The sequence below is a fragment of the Lipophrys pholis genome (assembly GCF_963383615.2).
Source record: "Lipophrys pholis genome assembly, chromosome: 17".
Lineage (NCBI taxonomy): Eukaryota > Metazoa > Chordata > Actinopteri > Blenniiformes > Blenniidae > Lipophrys > Lipophrys pholis.
Genome location: NC_137643.1, coordinates 5,858,312 through 5,872,564, shown reverse-complemented (window position 1 = coordinate 5,872,564; position 14,253 = coordinate 5,858,312). Strand labels below are relative to the sequence as shown.

Below are 14,253 nucleotides of genomic sequence, written 5' to 3'. Positions count from 1 at the left end.
AGAGGAAAAAAAATTGAATTTTAAATACTGAAATAACCATAGTTTAGTTTAATTATTGGTTGTGTAGTTGATTAGTTGAGTAGTTGAGTTGTCTTTGTTATGTGTAACAGGCGCTCAAATTATTTCCTATTACACTTTTAAAAAGCCTGGTGTGAAATTCCCTCAAAAGAATATTTTTTTTTCTTTCTGTGGCTTCAGTGATTCGGCTGATAGTGAAAATGTATTTATTTCATGATCCATAGACAAATAAAATAGTGAAGTTTAGTGACCAAAAAATGGCCTCATTCATCTCTTTATGTTGTCCAGATGTTTAAAGAAGTAACATTTTTATTGATTTTGTTTTGCACCGTAGAAAGAAACTTGAAGGGATTTTAAAATCATTAATGATAAAAGATGTGATCTTTAATGTGCTTGGCTGATGTCTCTGGTTGGCTTCCAGTGTTCTGTCTATACAAAACAGTGAATAAATTAGAAACAACAGTTTCATATTAATATGTTTCTGCCATCATTGATCTTTAATATATTTTATCTTATCATGCCCACATCCTTTCATATTACTCTCTTCAAAATTCTTTTCACAACAAGCTAAAGAAACAACTTATTTTTTTCCGATGCACTGCGGATTTGGAGCTATCGCCTCGAACACGAGCTGTTCTTATGCAAGAAATCCTCACTGGTTTCTGTGTGAAAACTTGATCCATGATTTGGTTTCCTGTTGTCATTTCTGTGTGAAACACGTCACACATCACAGTCCCACCAGTGGTGCTCTGCCTCTGATCAGTTTACAAGTTGTCCTGTGTGACGGTACGCAAGCCAAACATGGTTTATATTAAGTTATCCAGGGTGACACATCTCGACCAGCACACACACACACACACACACACACACACACACACACACACTTCGTCTTTGGCCGTCGTCCCAGAAATTCATATTCTGCACTGAAGTCGGGGTAAGATGTCTGGGCAGGACTTTTAAAAGCTGGATGAGAGTGGGCCATTTAGAAATGATACAGAAAAAAAAAGATGATGGTTGAGATGTTGTTCTCAAAAATATTATCGAAATAAGCATGAACGTGTTATTTGTTGTTTTTATCGTCACGTCTTGCATTTGTATAAACAAGAAGAAAATGCAGATACAGAATCCAGACCTGACTGTCTGACAAGCGAGGGTAAAATAAGTCAAAAACCAGAGTTTTTCCCACAAATAGAGGACTTTATTATCGGATTGAGTGCAAAGGAGCGACTGCATGTGGATGAGAGGGTTCATCATCACACTACAGCTCAGTGATGGAGGATCATCCGTCCAGTTCCTCGCTGCTGAACACATCGGAGGTGACGTCATCATATAAAAAGGTTTGCTTTACGTTTCTCCTGAAATCACCAGCTTTGTGTTTGGCATGGACGGTTTTGCTCCCGGGTGCGGATGGCGTGGCATCCAGTTAGGTGTGAAGGAACAGGGAATCATGGGAAGGAACTACGAGTCTGGACTCGACAGGACTTTACTCCTTGGAGAACATGTGCAGGACCAGGTCGCACACGCGGTGGCTGTAGCCGAACTCGTTGTCGTACCTGCAGACACGAGAGCGACAAGCGGTCAGGGAGGCCGGAAAAAAAAAAAAAAAAAAAACGTACAGAGAGGGCAACGTTTCAGACATTTAAAGAAATCACAACGGGCCTCGACACTCACCATGAGACCAGCTTGACGAAGTGCTCGTTGAGTGCAATGCCGGCGCCAGCATCAAAGATGGAGGAGCGAGTGTCGCTGTTGAAGTCTGTGGACACGACCTGAAGACGACCAGATGACAGAACTTAAAACGACTGACCAACGGTTTCAGGTCTCATCGGACAATATGAGAAATTAAGTGAGAAATGTGATGAATTGTCTTGTGTTATTTTAAATTTTCTTTCATGCGACCACCATGTTTCCTTCACGTTCATACAAATCCCCGCCAGGCGGTCTGTACCTGGTCCTCTGTGTATCCCAGGTATCCCTTCATGGGTCCCTCAGCGGCGGCCTTCACCACCTTCTTGATGTCGTCGTACTTGGCCTGAAGAAGTCCAGAAGGAATTAAAACTCATGTTTAAAGGATGTTGAAAATATTGCATCAGAAAGTTGGACACCATGAAAATTTGGTTTTAAAAAGATTTTAATTTCACAATTAAAGAGCTGCTGCCTCCTTTGGTGGAAAGGAACTCATTGAGAAACAAAACAAAAATAACTCCTCTAACCTGCATCGATCTCGAGGCGTTTATGTGTAAAAACTGAACTTTTAAATGAATGTAAGATATTGAAGATCCAAAATGTCAGGTTTGGTGGGAGTAGAACAATGACCATTTCCCTAAAAAGACTTTTTGTTTTGTCAAAGTAAAAAGAAAAATAACAACCTTTTTTTGCATTTGGGATTATATCCAGATTAAATGAAACTTGAGATTTCAGTTTATTATCTGTCAACAACCACAACAGTTCAGTGTTCGACACGATGCATCCACCATGGGAGAGAATATGATTTATATTAAATGTCATCTTCAAGAGGATATTATCAACTAATCAGAAAGACGGGCAAAAAACCACATCGTATGGTGACGGATTGGATTAAAAGTTGCATCTCTAATATTAAAAAGGTCAAAGTCTATGTAAATAAAATGAAAAAAAATTATTCTAATCACTGCTGTATTATGGTATTTTAATAATCCAAACGGAAATCAATCTTATAGCTTTGCGTTGTGATCTAAAAGTCATGTGTGGCACTCACAGGCTTCTCCAGACGGACGGTCAGGTCAACGACGGACACGTTGGGGGTGGGAACACGGAAAGCCATACCGGTCAGTTTGCTGTCGGACCAGAAGAGGTCAGAATCAGTCCCAGAGTGAGTTCACATACATTTATACTAAATCTGTAGAGGGAGGGGAGAGGTACCCGTTCAGCTCGGGGACGACCTTGCCCACGGCCTTGGCGGCTCCGGTGGAGGCGGGGATGATGTTCTGGGCGGCGCCGCGGCCGTCTCTCCACAGCTTACCGGAGGGACCGTCAACGGTCTTCTGTGTGGCGGTGACGGCGTGGACGGTGCTCTGGAGGAGAGGAACAAGATGGGTCGCATCGTGTTACGTGTGATGACGCTGGCGACAGTTAGAAAAGCTGCTGAGCTGCTGTTCCTCATTGCCCAACTTTCCTAATTGTATTTATGCTGTAAAGCTCCACATAGTTGACGTTTATGATTCTTTCTAATAGTTTAAAACGGCGGCTGTGTTGAGTGGTTTCTGTTCTTACCATGAGACCCTCAACGATGCCGAAGTTGTCGTTGATGACCTTGGCGAGGGGAGCCAGGCAGTTGGTTGTGCAGGAGGCATTGCTATCGAAGCAAAACAAGAAATATGTAAATACAATGATATTAATTTTCTTCCTCTGACGTCATCAGGCTAATCCTGGATTGTTTATGTATTAATACAAAACCTATTGAACTGGACCATTTGCCACGAGTTCAGACCCACCTGACAACCTTCATGGAGTTGTCGTACTTCTCGTGGTTGACGCCCATGACGAACATGGGAGCGTCGGCGCTGGGGGCAGAGATCACCACCCTCTTGGCGCCGCCCTTCAGGTGAGCCTGGAGGAAAACAACAACATCTTCACATGAGCCACATCAGATTTCAGGCGATATCAATAACGTCGCAACACAAAGTATTTGGTGAAAATCAGTTCAATTTGTGACGACGGGCTCACTTACGGAGGCCTTCTCGATGGTGGTGAACACACCGGTGGACTCCACGACGTAGTCGGAGCCAGCATCGCTCCATTTGATGTTGGCGGGGTCCCTCCTGTGGGCGAGGGCACGCGGAGGTCAGAGAGCTGAAGTGCAACGACAAACTGTGGAGGAATGTGCGGGGTACGTACTCGTGGAAGACCATGATGTGCATGTTGCCGATGACCAGCTTGCCGCCCTCGGCCTTCACCTCTCCGTGCTTCCACACACCGTGAGTGGAGTCATACTTGAACATGTAGACCTGCGGCGGGAAAACCAGTAGATTAATAAAAAAACCTCATTGAATTTTCCCCACAGGCACACGCCAAGCACATATGTTTAAATAATCCCACAAAAGTATTCATGAAAATGAGTTTTTCTGTGATGCAAACAGGAAGTCTTCTCACCATGTAGTCCAGGTCGATGAAGGGGTCGTTGATGGCTACCACCTCGACCTTGCCACCCATGGCGGCGGCGCGGGTCACCAGACGGCCAATACGTCCGAATCTGAAACGCAGGAGGGAATCAGGTCAGTGAGGATGGAGGGAGGAAACGACAGGAAGCTTGAGTCCGGAGCTTCTCATGAAACACAAATAGTTGTGTTTAATGACTAATCATCTATTCTTCTTCCTGTAAATTGGAATCAGAGTCTACTTATAATCCACTAAGGCATGTTGCATGGAGTCGAGTTTCGAGGGGAAACGTCTGACTACAGAAGCAAACTCCAGTAAAACATCCTGGTTTTGTTACGGTGCAACATCAACACTGACCAGTTGTTTAGTTCTTCATTGACAAACCCAAATGACATGAAAGCTTTTAACTTGTTTCCACCTTTCACTTTTCACTCCTTCACATACAGCACGGCGCAAAGTCGACTTTATCACTGGAAGTTAATGTGGAGCTGACTTTGCAGCCTCGGGGTGACAAACGTGCAGTCACTTGGAGAAGATTGAATCCTTTGCTGTAAAGTCGACCAAATCCCTCCAGTTGTCCAAACTGAATTATTCATAAAGCTTTTCTCATATTTTATGAGGCAGACACGTCGTCTTATCTCTCTGACCAGCAGGTGGCAGCAAACTACCAACAACCGTGAGGAGGGGTCACCACAGAGGACGACTGGCCCATACAAGGCCTCCAACCTTGGATGAAGATAACAATAGTTGGCACCGGCTGTGGAAAGCCTGTTTATGCCTAATATAGGAGCCGTCATGGTGCTTCCAACAGCGAGGGGGGCCCTGGAACCGGGGCCAACCGAGGGGGACAGACTCCAGCAGAGCAAATCCTGAGTCTCATATCATGTGAAGTTTGAGAAAAGAGGCTAAAACGATCTTCCTCTATGAACTTTCAGATCACAGGAGGTTCGGGTATTATATTGTGAGCATGCAGACGTAGGTGAGGGCAATGTGACCTGCTCTCTGCAGATTAAACAGCAAAAAGGTTGCATTTTTAGTTTAAAAAAAAGGGGATTTTTTTATGTGGTATATAGACTTTCCCAGCTTTTTATAAATTTTTATATTAAATCAGACAATTTTCACTGCATATCCAATACGTTATTTAACTTCCTTTTTTCCTTCAGATTTTCACAGATTAAACAAAACTGAAAACGCATATCGTACCTGCAGCTCGAGTTTCAAAATGTAAAGTAGCTAAAAACATTTTTCTTTTTAAATTGTCCAAGTATTTGACCCCTCCTGCAGGGTAAAAATACTCATCAGCCATCTTATCTCAAAGCAAAGGAGTCCGGACAGCGTGTTCCCTGGAACTGGCCCCAGCTCTATCGGACCCTTCATCGCTCTCTCAGGATTTCCCCAGTCGGTCGAGTGACCTTGTATTTGTTGGATCATCTAAAGTAATCAGATGCTAGAACCACTTCAACTGGCTCCTCTCGATGTGGAGGAGAAACCGAAGAAGAGCGAGGGTCACCAATGTGCCACCACCTCTAATCACTCCCCAGTAACAGCTGACCTCCTCCACCATCTTTTTTTCCTAGACAAGACCAGGGACTCTGTGACGGCACAAAGAGAGCAACATCGTCTGCAAAGAGCCGAGACACCAGCTGCAGGCCTGCCCGTGAAAAGCAGGCGTGGAGATGCGAGCAGCGTGTTCCAGCGGATCCAAAAGTATAAACGATGTGAAGCAATAGGATTTTTTAACATTACCAACTTCAAGACCGACGACCGAACACACTGACTTTGCCACTATGTTGTTTTTCGGATGTGTAACTTTTTAATTAGCAACTCTGACCTGGATAAAGCAGGAATGGAAGAAGGATTAAAGGATTTTCACGTCCACGTTGACCTTTTAAACGGTGGCGTGTCTTATTTTGGACTCGCTGTACAATTGTCTCTCGTCACTGGGCAAAGTTTCGCACCGTTTTTTTACCTCCGCCACACACATGAAGTGTGTAATATGAAGCAGTGTTATATATAACAGGAGACGTGCCAGGACAAGATCACACGCCGCACCAAGACACCTGTCTGCAAATTTTTTATTATTTATTTAATCCCCATCCAGTTGTTTCTTTACTCATGTCGACTTTCCTTCTAGAGAAGCATGAAACTGTTGTTTTGATGCAATATCAAAACCCGGACAATGGAAACACGACAGACCACATTCAGGCCTGTATCTGGTTTGTGTCCTGCACCTTCAGCGACTCAGTTAGTTGAAGGAAACAAAGCTTTATTGAAAAGTGCCCGCTCTCACAGGGCGTTAAGCAAACCTGCCGATGGGCATGCGGGTTTCTGCGTCGAGCTTTAGGAAACCACCGAGCAGCCATAAGGCCGAAATGGACCACAGCCCATCTGCTGTTGGTGTCGGCCCAGCATGGAGGAGTTCAATCTCCCTGCAGCTCCACAGCTGCTCCAGCGAGGAGGAGGAGGAGGAGGAGAGATGAAGAGTTTCACCAGCAATCTGAGAGCGACTGAGAGGCGTATACTTGCACACACCAGGCAGGCTGGCATGATCTCTGAACTTCAGCAGGAAAGGTTAGGGAGTTAAAATTAGACGAGGGGAGAATAAAAGGAATGTGACAGCTGAAGGGAGCAGAGATACAGACGAAGAGGGGGCGAGAGGAGAGGCCTGAAGGGTGTGGAAGAAAGGAGGAGGAGAGGAGAGGAGGAGGGGGGGGATGCCAACCGTGACACCACAACACCGCCGGACTATAAATAACCAGAGAATAGACGGGTCCAGAGTCCCGTCCTGCATTTAGACAAGAGTCTCCGAAGAAAAGCAGCCGGGGCAGGACTGCAGATAACCTCAGCAACAAAACACTCAATCCTCCTTTAAATACTGGACAATGACCCCAACTGACGCTTTCTCGTCCTCCCAGGCTCTGCTTATATTTCAACTCCTTCATCACCTTCTCATCATTTAAAACCCACAAAGAAGCGACGGTTCTTCTTTTAGAGAAGCACGTTTACATGCCGCCGCCTCTCGAGGAGCCGTGGAAGCCTCTTGTCTTACAGAGACACAATAAGCAACAGTTAACGTCTTCGGCTTTGCTTTTCCCTCTGTGCTCGTCAGTAAAGCTTCTCTGATCATCAATGCATCAGAGTCTAAAAGTATCAGAAGATGCCAAAATATCTGAAACATCCAGTTTCGCTCCAAAGTTTTTTACTTTCATGATCATTTCTAAATACCTACAATTTTATATTATTTTAATGCAAGATTCAGTAAGAACACGTTTTTAATATTCTATGGGATTTCTAAAGTTCAACACAAGTTAATGAGCCCCTATTAGTACAATTAACTGGAGCAATTCAACAACTAATGTCCATCTCATGGTTAGAATCAATTCTTACAATCTATTTTATCAACTATATTTGTTTCAAATATGATTAAATGAGTAAGTTCTCAACCATCTATTATTGTCTTCAGCAACTCGAGCACCAGTAAAAGTCTTGGTTTTCCAACAGCTGCTGTTTCAATTTCCAAACTGGCTTCCTGACAGCATTTTTATATAGTTAGTTAGAAATATCAGGAATATTTTAATTATCATTATATTCCACCATGAGTCAGCAAGATGCCAACTGATTAGTTTACTCCGACTTTCATATATAAATACCTTTTAAATGTACCAACAACTCTAAACATTTTTACTTATTGACAAAATACTTCAGTTTGTTTATTTATCAACGAACAAGGAAACATTTGGTAGATAATTAAGTTTCTTTTAACTGACTGACCTACTTTCCACCTCAGAAAAAGGATTTAATAAAAATGAGATTTCTTGACTCAAGACTGAGAAGTTATGGGAACATTGTCGGACTCCTCTGTCCCTGAAGGCCTTCAGCTCTCCTACGGTGAAACATCAGTGATTTGAGGGATATCAAAATCTTTCTACGCTTACATCACAACGTAACATTTAAAAAAGAAAAACTACATTTTAACTTGTTAGATATCCTGAGGGGCTTTATTAACCTCTTAGAAACTTTTGACAGAACAGAAAATTATGAATTTAGTTCGATTCAAACATAAAATGTGATGCATTCGCCAACATTAATTTGCAATTAAATGAATCATTGCAACACTAAGTTACAGTGATTTTGGATTATTGCTTTGCAGTGTCTAGTTTTATTACTTTCTTTTGTAAATTAGCAGCAAATCACTTCAAAACTTGTGGACTAATGGGAAGGAAAACCTTTTGATACCATGAGCCTCCAAAGTCTCAGGATGGGCAGTAAAATACATAAATAGAAGAAATACTAAGTTACTTGGAGGTGACACAGACCAGCCAGAGAGAAACTTGGTGGAACAAAAAGTGACACATCCAAATTAAACAAACAAAAAAAAATAAGAGCCAAAAGAGGCTCAGAGAGACAAAACTGCCACTTTAAAGCTGAAATGACTTCTGTGCTGGTCGGGCTGTTCAACAGTGTTTCCATCATTATGATGAGACTTTTAATGACAACAGTTTAATACATTAAACTCTTTAAAAGGAAGTTAAAGTTCAGCTCACCCATTGATTCCAATCTTCACCATTTTGACTGATGTGGTCTAGTCCTCACTGGAAAACACAAAAAGTCAATATTTCATAAATGTTTCCCCCAAGAGAACCAAAAACCTTAGAACCAACATTTGAAAAGTCACTGTGAGGGTGTGTGTGTAAGTGTGTGCGGGTGTGCGTGTGCGTGTGCGTGTGCGTGCGTGCGTGCGTGCGTGTGTGTGTGTGTGTGTGTGTGTGTGTGTGTGTGTGTGTGTGTGTGTGTGTGTGTACCAGGTGTGTGGATGCTCCTCGGTCTGTGTCCTCGGGGGGAGAAGAGAGCGCGGGGACGAGCAACGGGAGGCCCCTGCTTTTATCCACCCTGTCTCCAAGGAGGTTGGGGGAAGCCACGCCCCCAAGTGCCAGGAGGCGACGCGAGGCCACGCCCCCGACCCCCAGCAGGGGGTGGGGGGGTGGGCACGCCCCCTTTACACGACCCACTGCCAAGTTCAACACAAGTTAAAACATTTAATCTTACTGTTAGATGTAAGAACTACCCAACTTCTTCTTCTTGTTTGTTTTTTTTACTAAGTAAACTTCTGTATTCATCCACAGTCACTTCATTCACATTCATGCATTCAATCAGTCAATGACATGAATAGTCACTAATCGAATCATTGACATGTCAAGGAACAATTTAACATGAGACATAGGGAGATAAAGGTTGACAAGGTAAAACATAAAGTACATAAAATAAAAACAACAAATAAAAATTGTCCTCTGATTAAGGTCTTTTGAAATAGTTCACAATCTACATAATAAACAACAAGTTTTCACCTAAAATACAAGATATACACATATATTAAACAACAATGTACCACTCTATCTACTCAATAGTACTTATCCGCCGCACAAAGTAGTTCCTGAGTGGAGGATCAACCTTGTGGTTGCTATGCAACAAAACCAAGGATCAACCAACCAGATTCATCAATATGATCCTCAATATACAGTATAGCCTCTATATGAGGGGTGGGCAACACAGTTTCTCAAGGGGCCACATAAAAAATACCAGTACTAACATACTAATGTAAAAGAAAAAAAAGACAATTTAAATGTAGTAAAGAACCACATGCATCATGCACACTAACTTTCATTTAGTTTACAGTTTCTCAGTGACACCAAGAGATCAAGCACAGTCAAAGGGCCAGGTATTGTCCCTGTGCCTTCTGATGCCTGCAATATATAATATACACAGTACATATAACTGAATTACTTTGATGAAAATAAGGACATGTATTAAAATGATATACAACACCGGTATGAGTTACGTTGGCACACAAGAATGATTTTTAGCAGTGTGCCTTGTCTTTTTGCTGTTCAATTCTTTAGAGATTCCACTATACCCTAACCTAACCCCAACTCATTATCATGAGTTAGAATACATTTCTAGGTATCTGCAGATCAGATTTTAAGCACGCATCTATCAGGGTGTTTGTATTATTCTCTTTGTATTTGCAGCGAGTGGCGGCTAAACTCTCTCTGCGCTGTCAGCACAAAAGTCACATGCAAAGAGTCTGATGAAGGTAGAGGTCAAAATATTGATGGAAACCAGATGCAGCTGATCTTTAAACTGGACCTCTGGTCCAAAATCAGAGCTGTAAAGGCCTCGTTGCAGCCCTCCCGTCCCGCCTGGTCTCATGTTCTCCGTATGACTGTGTGGGTCGTGTGACGGTGTGGTATCTGCTGCTGCATGCACGCACAGAGAGGAAATGTCACGGCGGGTTCACTAAGCTTTAAACCGACACAGTCACAGTCCCACTGCAGGGCAGTTTCATATACTCTGACCATCGGCTTCTTCTATTGATATAGCGTCACAAAATAAATCTGCAGAAGAACTCCCAGATCGACGTAGACAGAAGAAAACAGAGCATGACTCCAGCATTTCACTTCAATATGTGTCTGGATAATTCGTTGCCGGCATGCGAGATATACTTTAGGGATACAATTAACGATATATTTGTCACCAGCCTGCACAGCAGAGAAAAAAAACAACCGATTGTTTTAACGTTTGAGCGGAGTGGCGGTGCTGTTCGTCTCCAGTCTAACTCCTACAGAGACCCCCTCCAGGTCTATTTCTGGGTAATCCGTCTGCAGGTCTGCCAGATCTCCAAACACCACGTCTCGCACTCGTTACACTCTGTCGACACGATGCAGCAGCGTCTGCCCGACGCTCTTATTGATCATGTAGTCAGGGGGATTTATCAGGCTGAATGGTTTCAACACTTTCAGAGGATATTTTCACGGCGCCGACATTTCGGAGAATGTCTTAAAAATGTTTGAGGAGACAAAATGTGTGGAGCCTCCCTGATGTTTAGGACCGAAGCCCAGAACAGCTTATTGGAGACTGAAAGTCCAAGAACTTCATTTCAGGCACGTGACATTGAAACGTTTTGTGCATTCACAGAAATAACCATATACAGACACACGTATCCAAAAATATATACAACATTTGATGATGAAATAACTAAATTATAGCTTATGAAAATATATTTATACAAAACATATGGTTAAATACACACACATATACACACACACAACTCATATCCCACCAAACTGCCTGCAGGGGAAACACAGAAAGACACAAAGAGCCGCTGTCTGTTGGCTCAATTGAAGAGCAGTTACTATTCCACTAGAATCATGTTCACTGAAAGAGAAACTCCCCGACAGCACTGAAGCTGTGACACAGGTTTATAATGAACTTTTTAAGAGTTATCTACATGAGGTTGCTTCAAGAAGAGCTTAGATCATAATTCTAGAGGATCGTCTTAATGAGGGAATGGCGGAGTAACTTTCCCAAGTAACTAGTCACTTTTGGTATTTGGTTTTAAACAAGTGACTGGGATCATTAAGACATTTAAAGAGAGGAAATGTTTAATTTCCAAGTAATTCAATGAGTGCACACTAAAGGGTTAAAATCAAATCACAATGGGGTTTTTTTGCAACATTTTTCATAAAAGTGGAGAGAGTCCATGTTTACAGCTGGGATATGATTATCTACAATAAAGATTACGTATCATGGTGTTACATGGGGCGTTTGGGAGCTCACAATGTGTCAGAACCTCCTCACACTGTCGGCTGATGAACACACAGTCCTTCAAGTCAGCAGAGGGTGAAGTAAAGGTCAGCCTATAAATAAGACGCCCAGCCTTCTGCTCTCTTCGTATAGACTCAATATGTCAAAGGGTGTGACATTTGGAGGGCCGACGGAGAGCCGGGCACCTCCGGTCAGGGGTCAACGATACCCCGCCATCACAAGGGGGGGGGGGGGTCAATGGAGATAAGCTCGGTGCGAATGACTGAATGAATGGCGAACAGCTCACAGGAGCAGAGCGGAGATAAATATGGCTCCTTTGTGAATGTGCACACGAGTGGTGGGGTAACAGAGTACATACCTGCAGTTTATGCAAGGTCCGGCCTGATAGCTGCTTTGTCTCTGGTCAGGGCCGCTCTGATAAGTCACATGATCCACGCGGTCTTATCAAGGCGGTCGGAGGTTGATAAGCTTGGCTACTTTCTCATGTTTGTCTCTCAGGCCGTGCGAACGCAGTTGGAAATTCACAAACCACTTTGTGACATTTTCCGGAGACGTCAGAGCTCCTTCTGACCCGAAGGTCCTCTTCTGTAAGCCGCTCCTCTTAACGGTTTGAGTCCCACCACGGTTGAAGTCAAACCCGCCGCCTAAACTTGTTGAATACTCCAGTTTGATCCAGTAGAGGTCAAAGTTCAAAAAAGTTCCTTAAAGATCCCTAATCTGTCCTAAAAGAGCAGAAAATACTCTAATAAGACATTTTTTTTAACAAGTCCCCAAAAGTTCGGACTTGGGAAGTCAAATATTCATTCATCTCCTGTACCCAACTTTATCAAATTTAAAGTGCTGGAGGGTTGAATGTGCACACTGGACAAGCTGCCAGTCCATCACAGGATGAAAACAAACACAGACAAACAATCACCTTTGACTTTTGATTTATAGAAGCTCCTTCTAATAAGAATGTCTGAGGAAAACTAAACACACACACACACACACACACACAAGGAACATGCAAACTCCATCTAGTACTTAGCCTTAAGCCTGATTCTAATGTTAAACAGTAGTTTAGTGAAATAGTGTCTTTAAGAGTTGACTAAGTTATTTATCTCACAATCTTGTGTTGTTGTTGTTCTGTATGTTTTTCATTAAAAAGACTGTTTGATGTTTAATTACATTAATAAACAAGAGTCATCTACTTTTAATTGACACACGTCCACTAATACACAGGGAATAAAATGAACCAAACCTCGGGGATCCAGATGTATGTGGCACTGATTTCAGGATTTCTCACTAGAAAGATTCAAGAAACATTCTTGTTTTCTCAAGGAAGATGTGTGTTGAAGTCTGATTCTTATAGTCCAACCACTGCATTAAGGTCAAGAGTTTGTGTTTGAGCTTATTGGCGTGGGAAAAGCATATAAAAGACAAAAGAAATAGTCTTTGGGTCAGAGGTGAAATAAACAGGCTTACATCGGGCAGTTTGTTGTCTCTTGCACAGACAAACACATCCAAAAGTCAGCAGGCATGCAGGCCTCCTTAACAGCAGGTAATCCAAACAGGTAAAAGGCTGCCGGCAGGACACAAAGAGAAGAGACGTTCCTAAAAACACAAAGAAAAACTGAAAAGGAAGACAATGCTTGATGATGAAAGAAACTATGAGAACGCCTTAACCACTTTCCCATTGCGTTGCCCTTCATGGTCTCACATGAAACCATTGAATCCGAGTCGCCCCGGGAGGTTTAGACTGTTTATGTGGGTGACCTTTAATGATTTCATTTTTAAGCTGATGACATTTATTGTATTTGCTTTTCATTAAAGAGCAAATGTGACAGTGGGCGTGGGAGAAAGAAAGAGGAAGACATGGCCCGAAAGGTCAGGAAGCAGATCTGAGCCCGGAACACGGCGAGTGAGCGACGACACCTGCTGAGCCAAAAGAAACACACAGCATCCCCATCTTACACAGAGCCTTGGCTAGATCACATCTTAGAAGACCTAAACATACATAACTTTGCACAATCAGACCCGGCGAAAATGTGGATAATTTGGACTCACTCGCTATTTGTGGGAGTGGCAACAGAGAGATGGACAGGCAGCAGAAAAAGAGGAAGGAGGATGGACTAGAAAAATATGTTCACCTATTTCTCTTCCTCATTTCATTCTTGTGAACTATTATAAACTTGTAGAAATGTGTTTGTCATGAGTGGAGAACACTCGGCACTTCCACCGCTCATCCCACAAATGTATTTGTCTGAAAAACATGGCGACTAATTAAATTATTATGAAATACATTTTTTTTTGCCAATAAGAAAAATTCGTAAAACAAAGGAACAATCATCCAAATTCCAATTTCCATTTTTTTTTCTGCAATGCTCAGAGTAAAAAACAAAAAAAGGAAAAACATTTTTTAACCACTGTGACGTACCCTTGCTGTGCCACATTTCCATCGCACTCTGAATTCAACATGCGGCACGTTGCATTATAATAAGATCTATTAGAACCATA

General features: G+C 42.6%; 1 protein-coding gene across 1 annotated transcript; it reads right to left on the bottom strand.

Annotated features, from left to right (window-relative positions):
- Window positions 1-490: 490 nt before the first annotated feature.
- On the bottom strand, window positions 491-12,294 carry LOC308122772 (glyceraldehyde-3-phosphate dehydrogenase-like). The gene is made up of 13 exons (XM_080484832.1): window positions 12,116-12,294; window positions 8,958-9,163; window positions 8,700-8,747; window positions 4,150-4,249; window positions 3,895-4,004; window positions 3,728-3,818; window positions 3,492-3,607; window positions 3,271-3,352; window positions 2,920-3,071; window positions 2,756-2,834; window positions 1,967-2,050; window positions 1,690-1,787; window positions 491-1,571 (listed from the first exon to the last, which is right to left on the bottom strand). Exons 3-13 carry the CDS (start codon window positions 8,720-8,722, stop codon window positions 1,502-1,504), a joined length of 1,005 nt encoding a protein of 334 aa, XP_080340958.1. The 5' UTR covers window positions 8,723-8,747; window positions 8,958-9,163; window positions 12,116-12,294; the 3' UTR covers window positions 491-1,501.
- Between the last annotated feature and the right edge of the window lie 1,959 nt (window positions 12,295-14,253).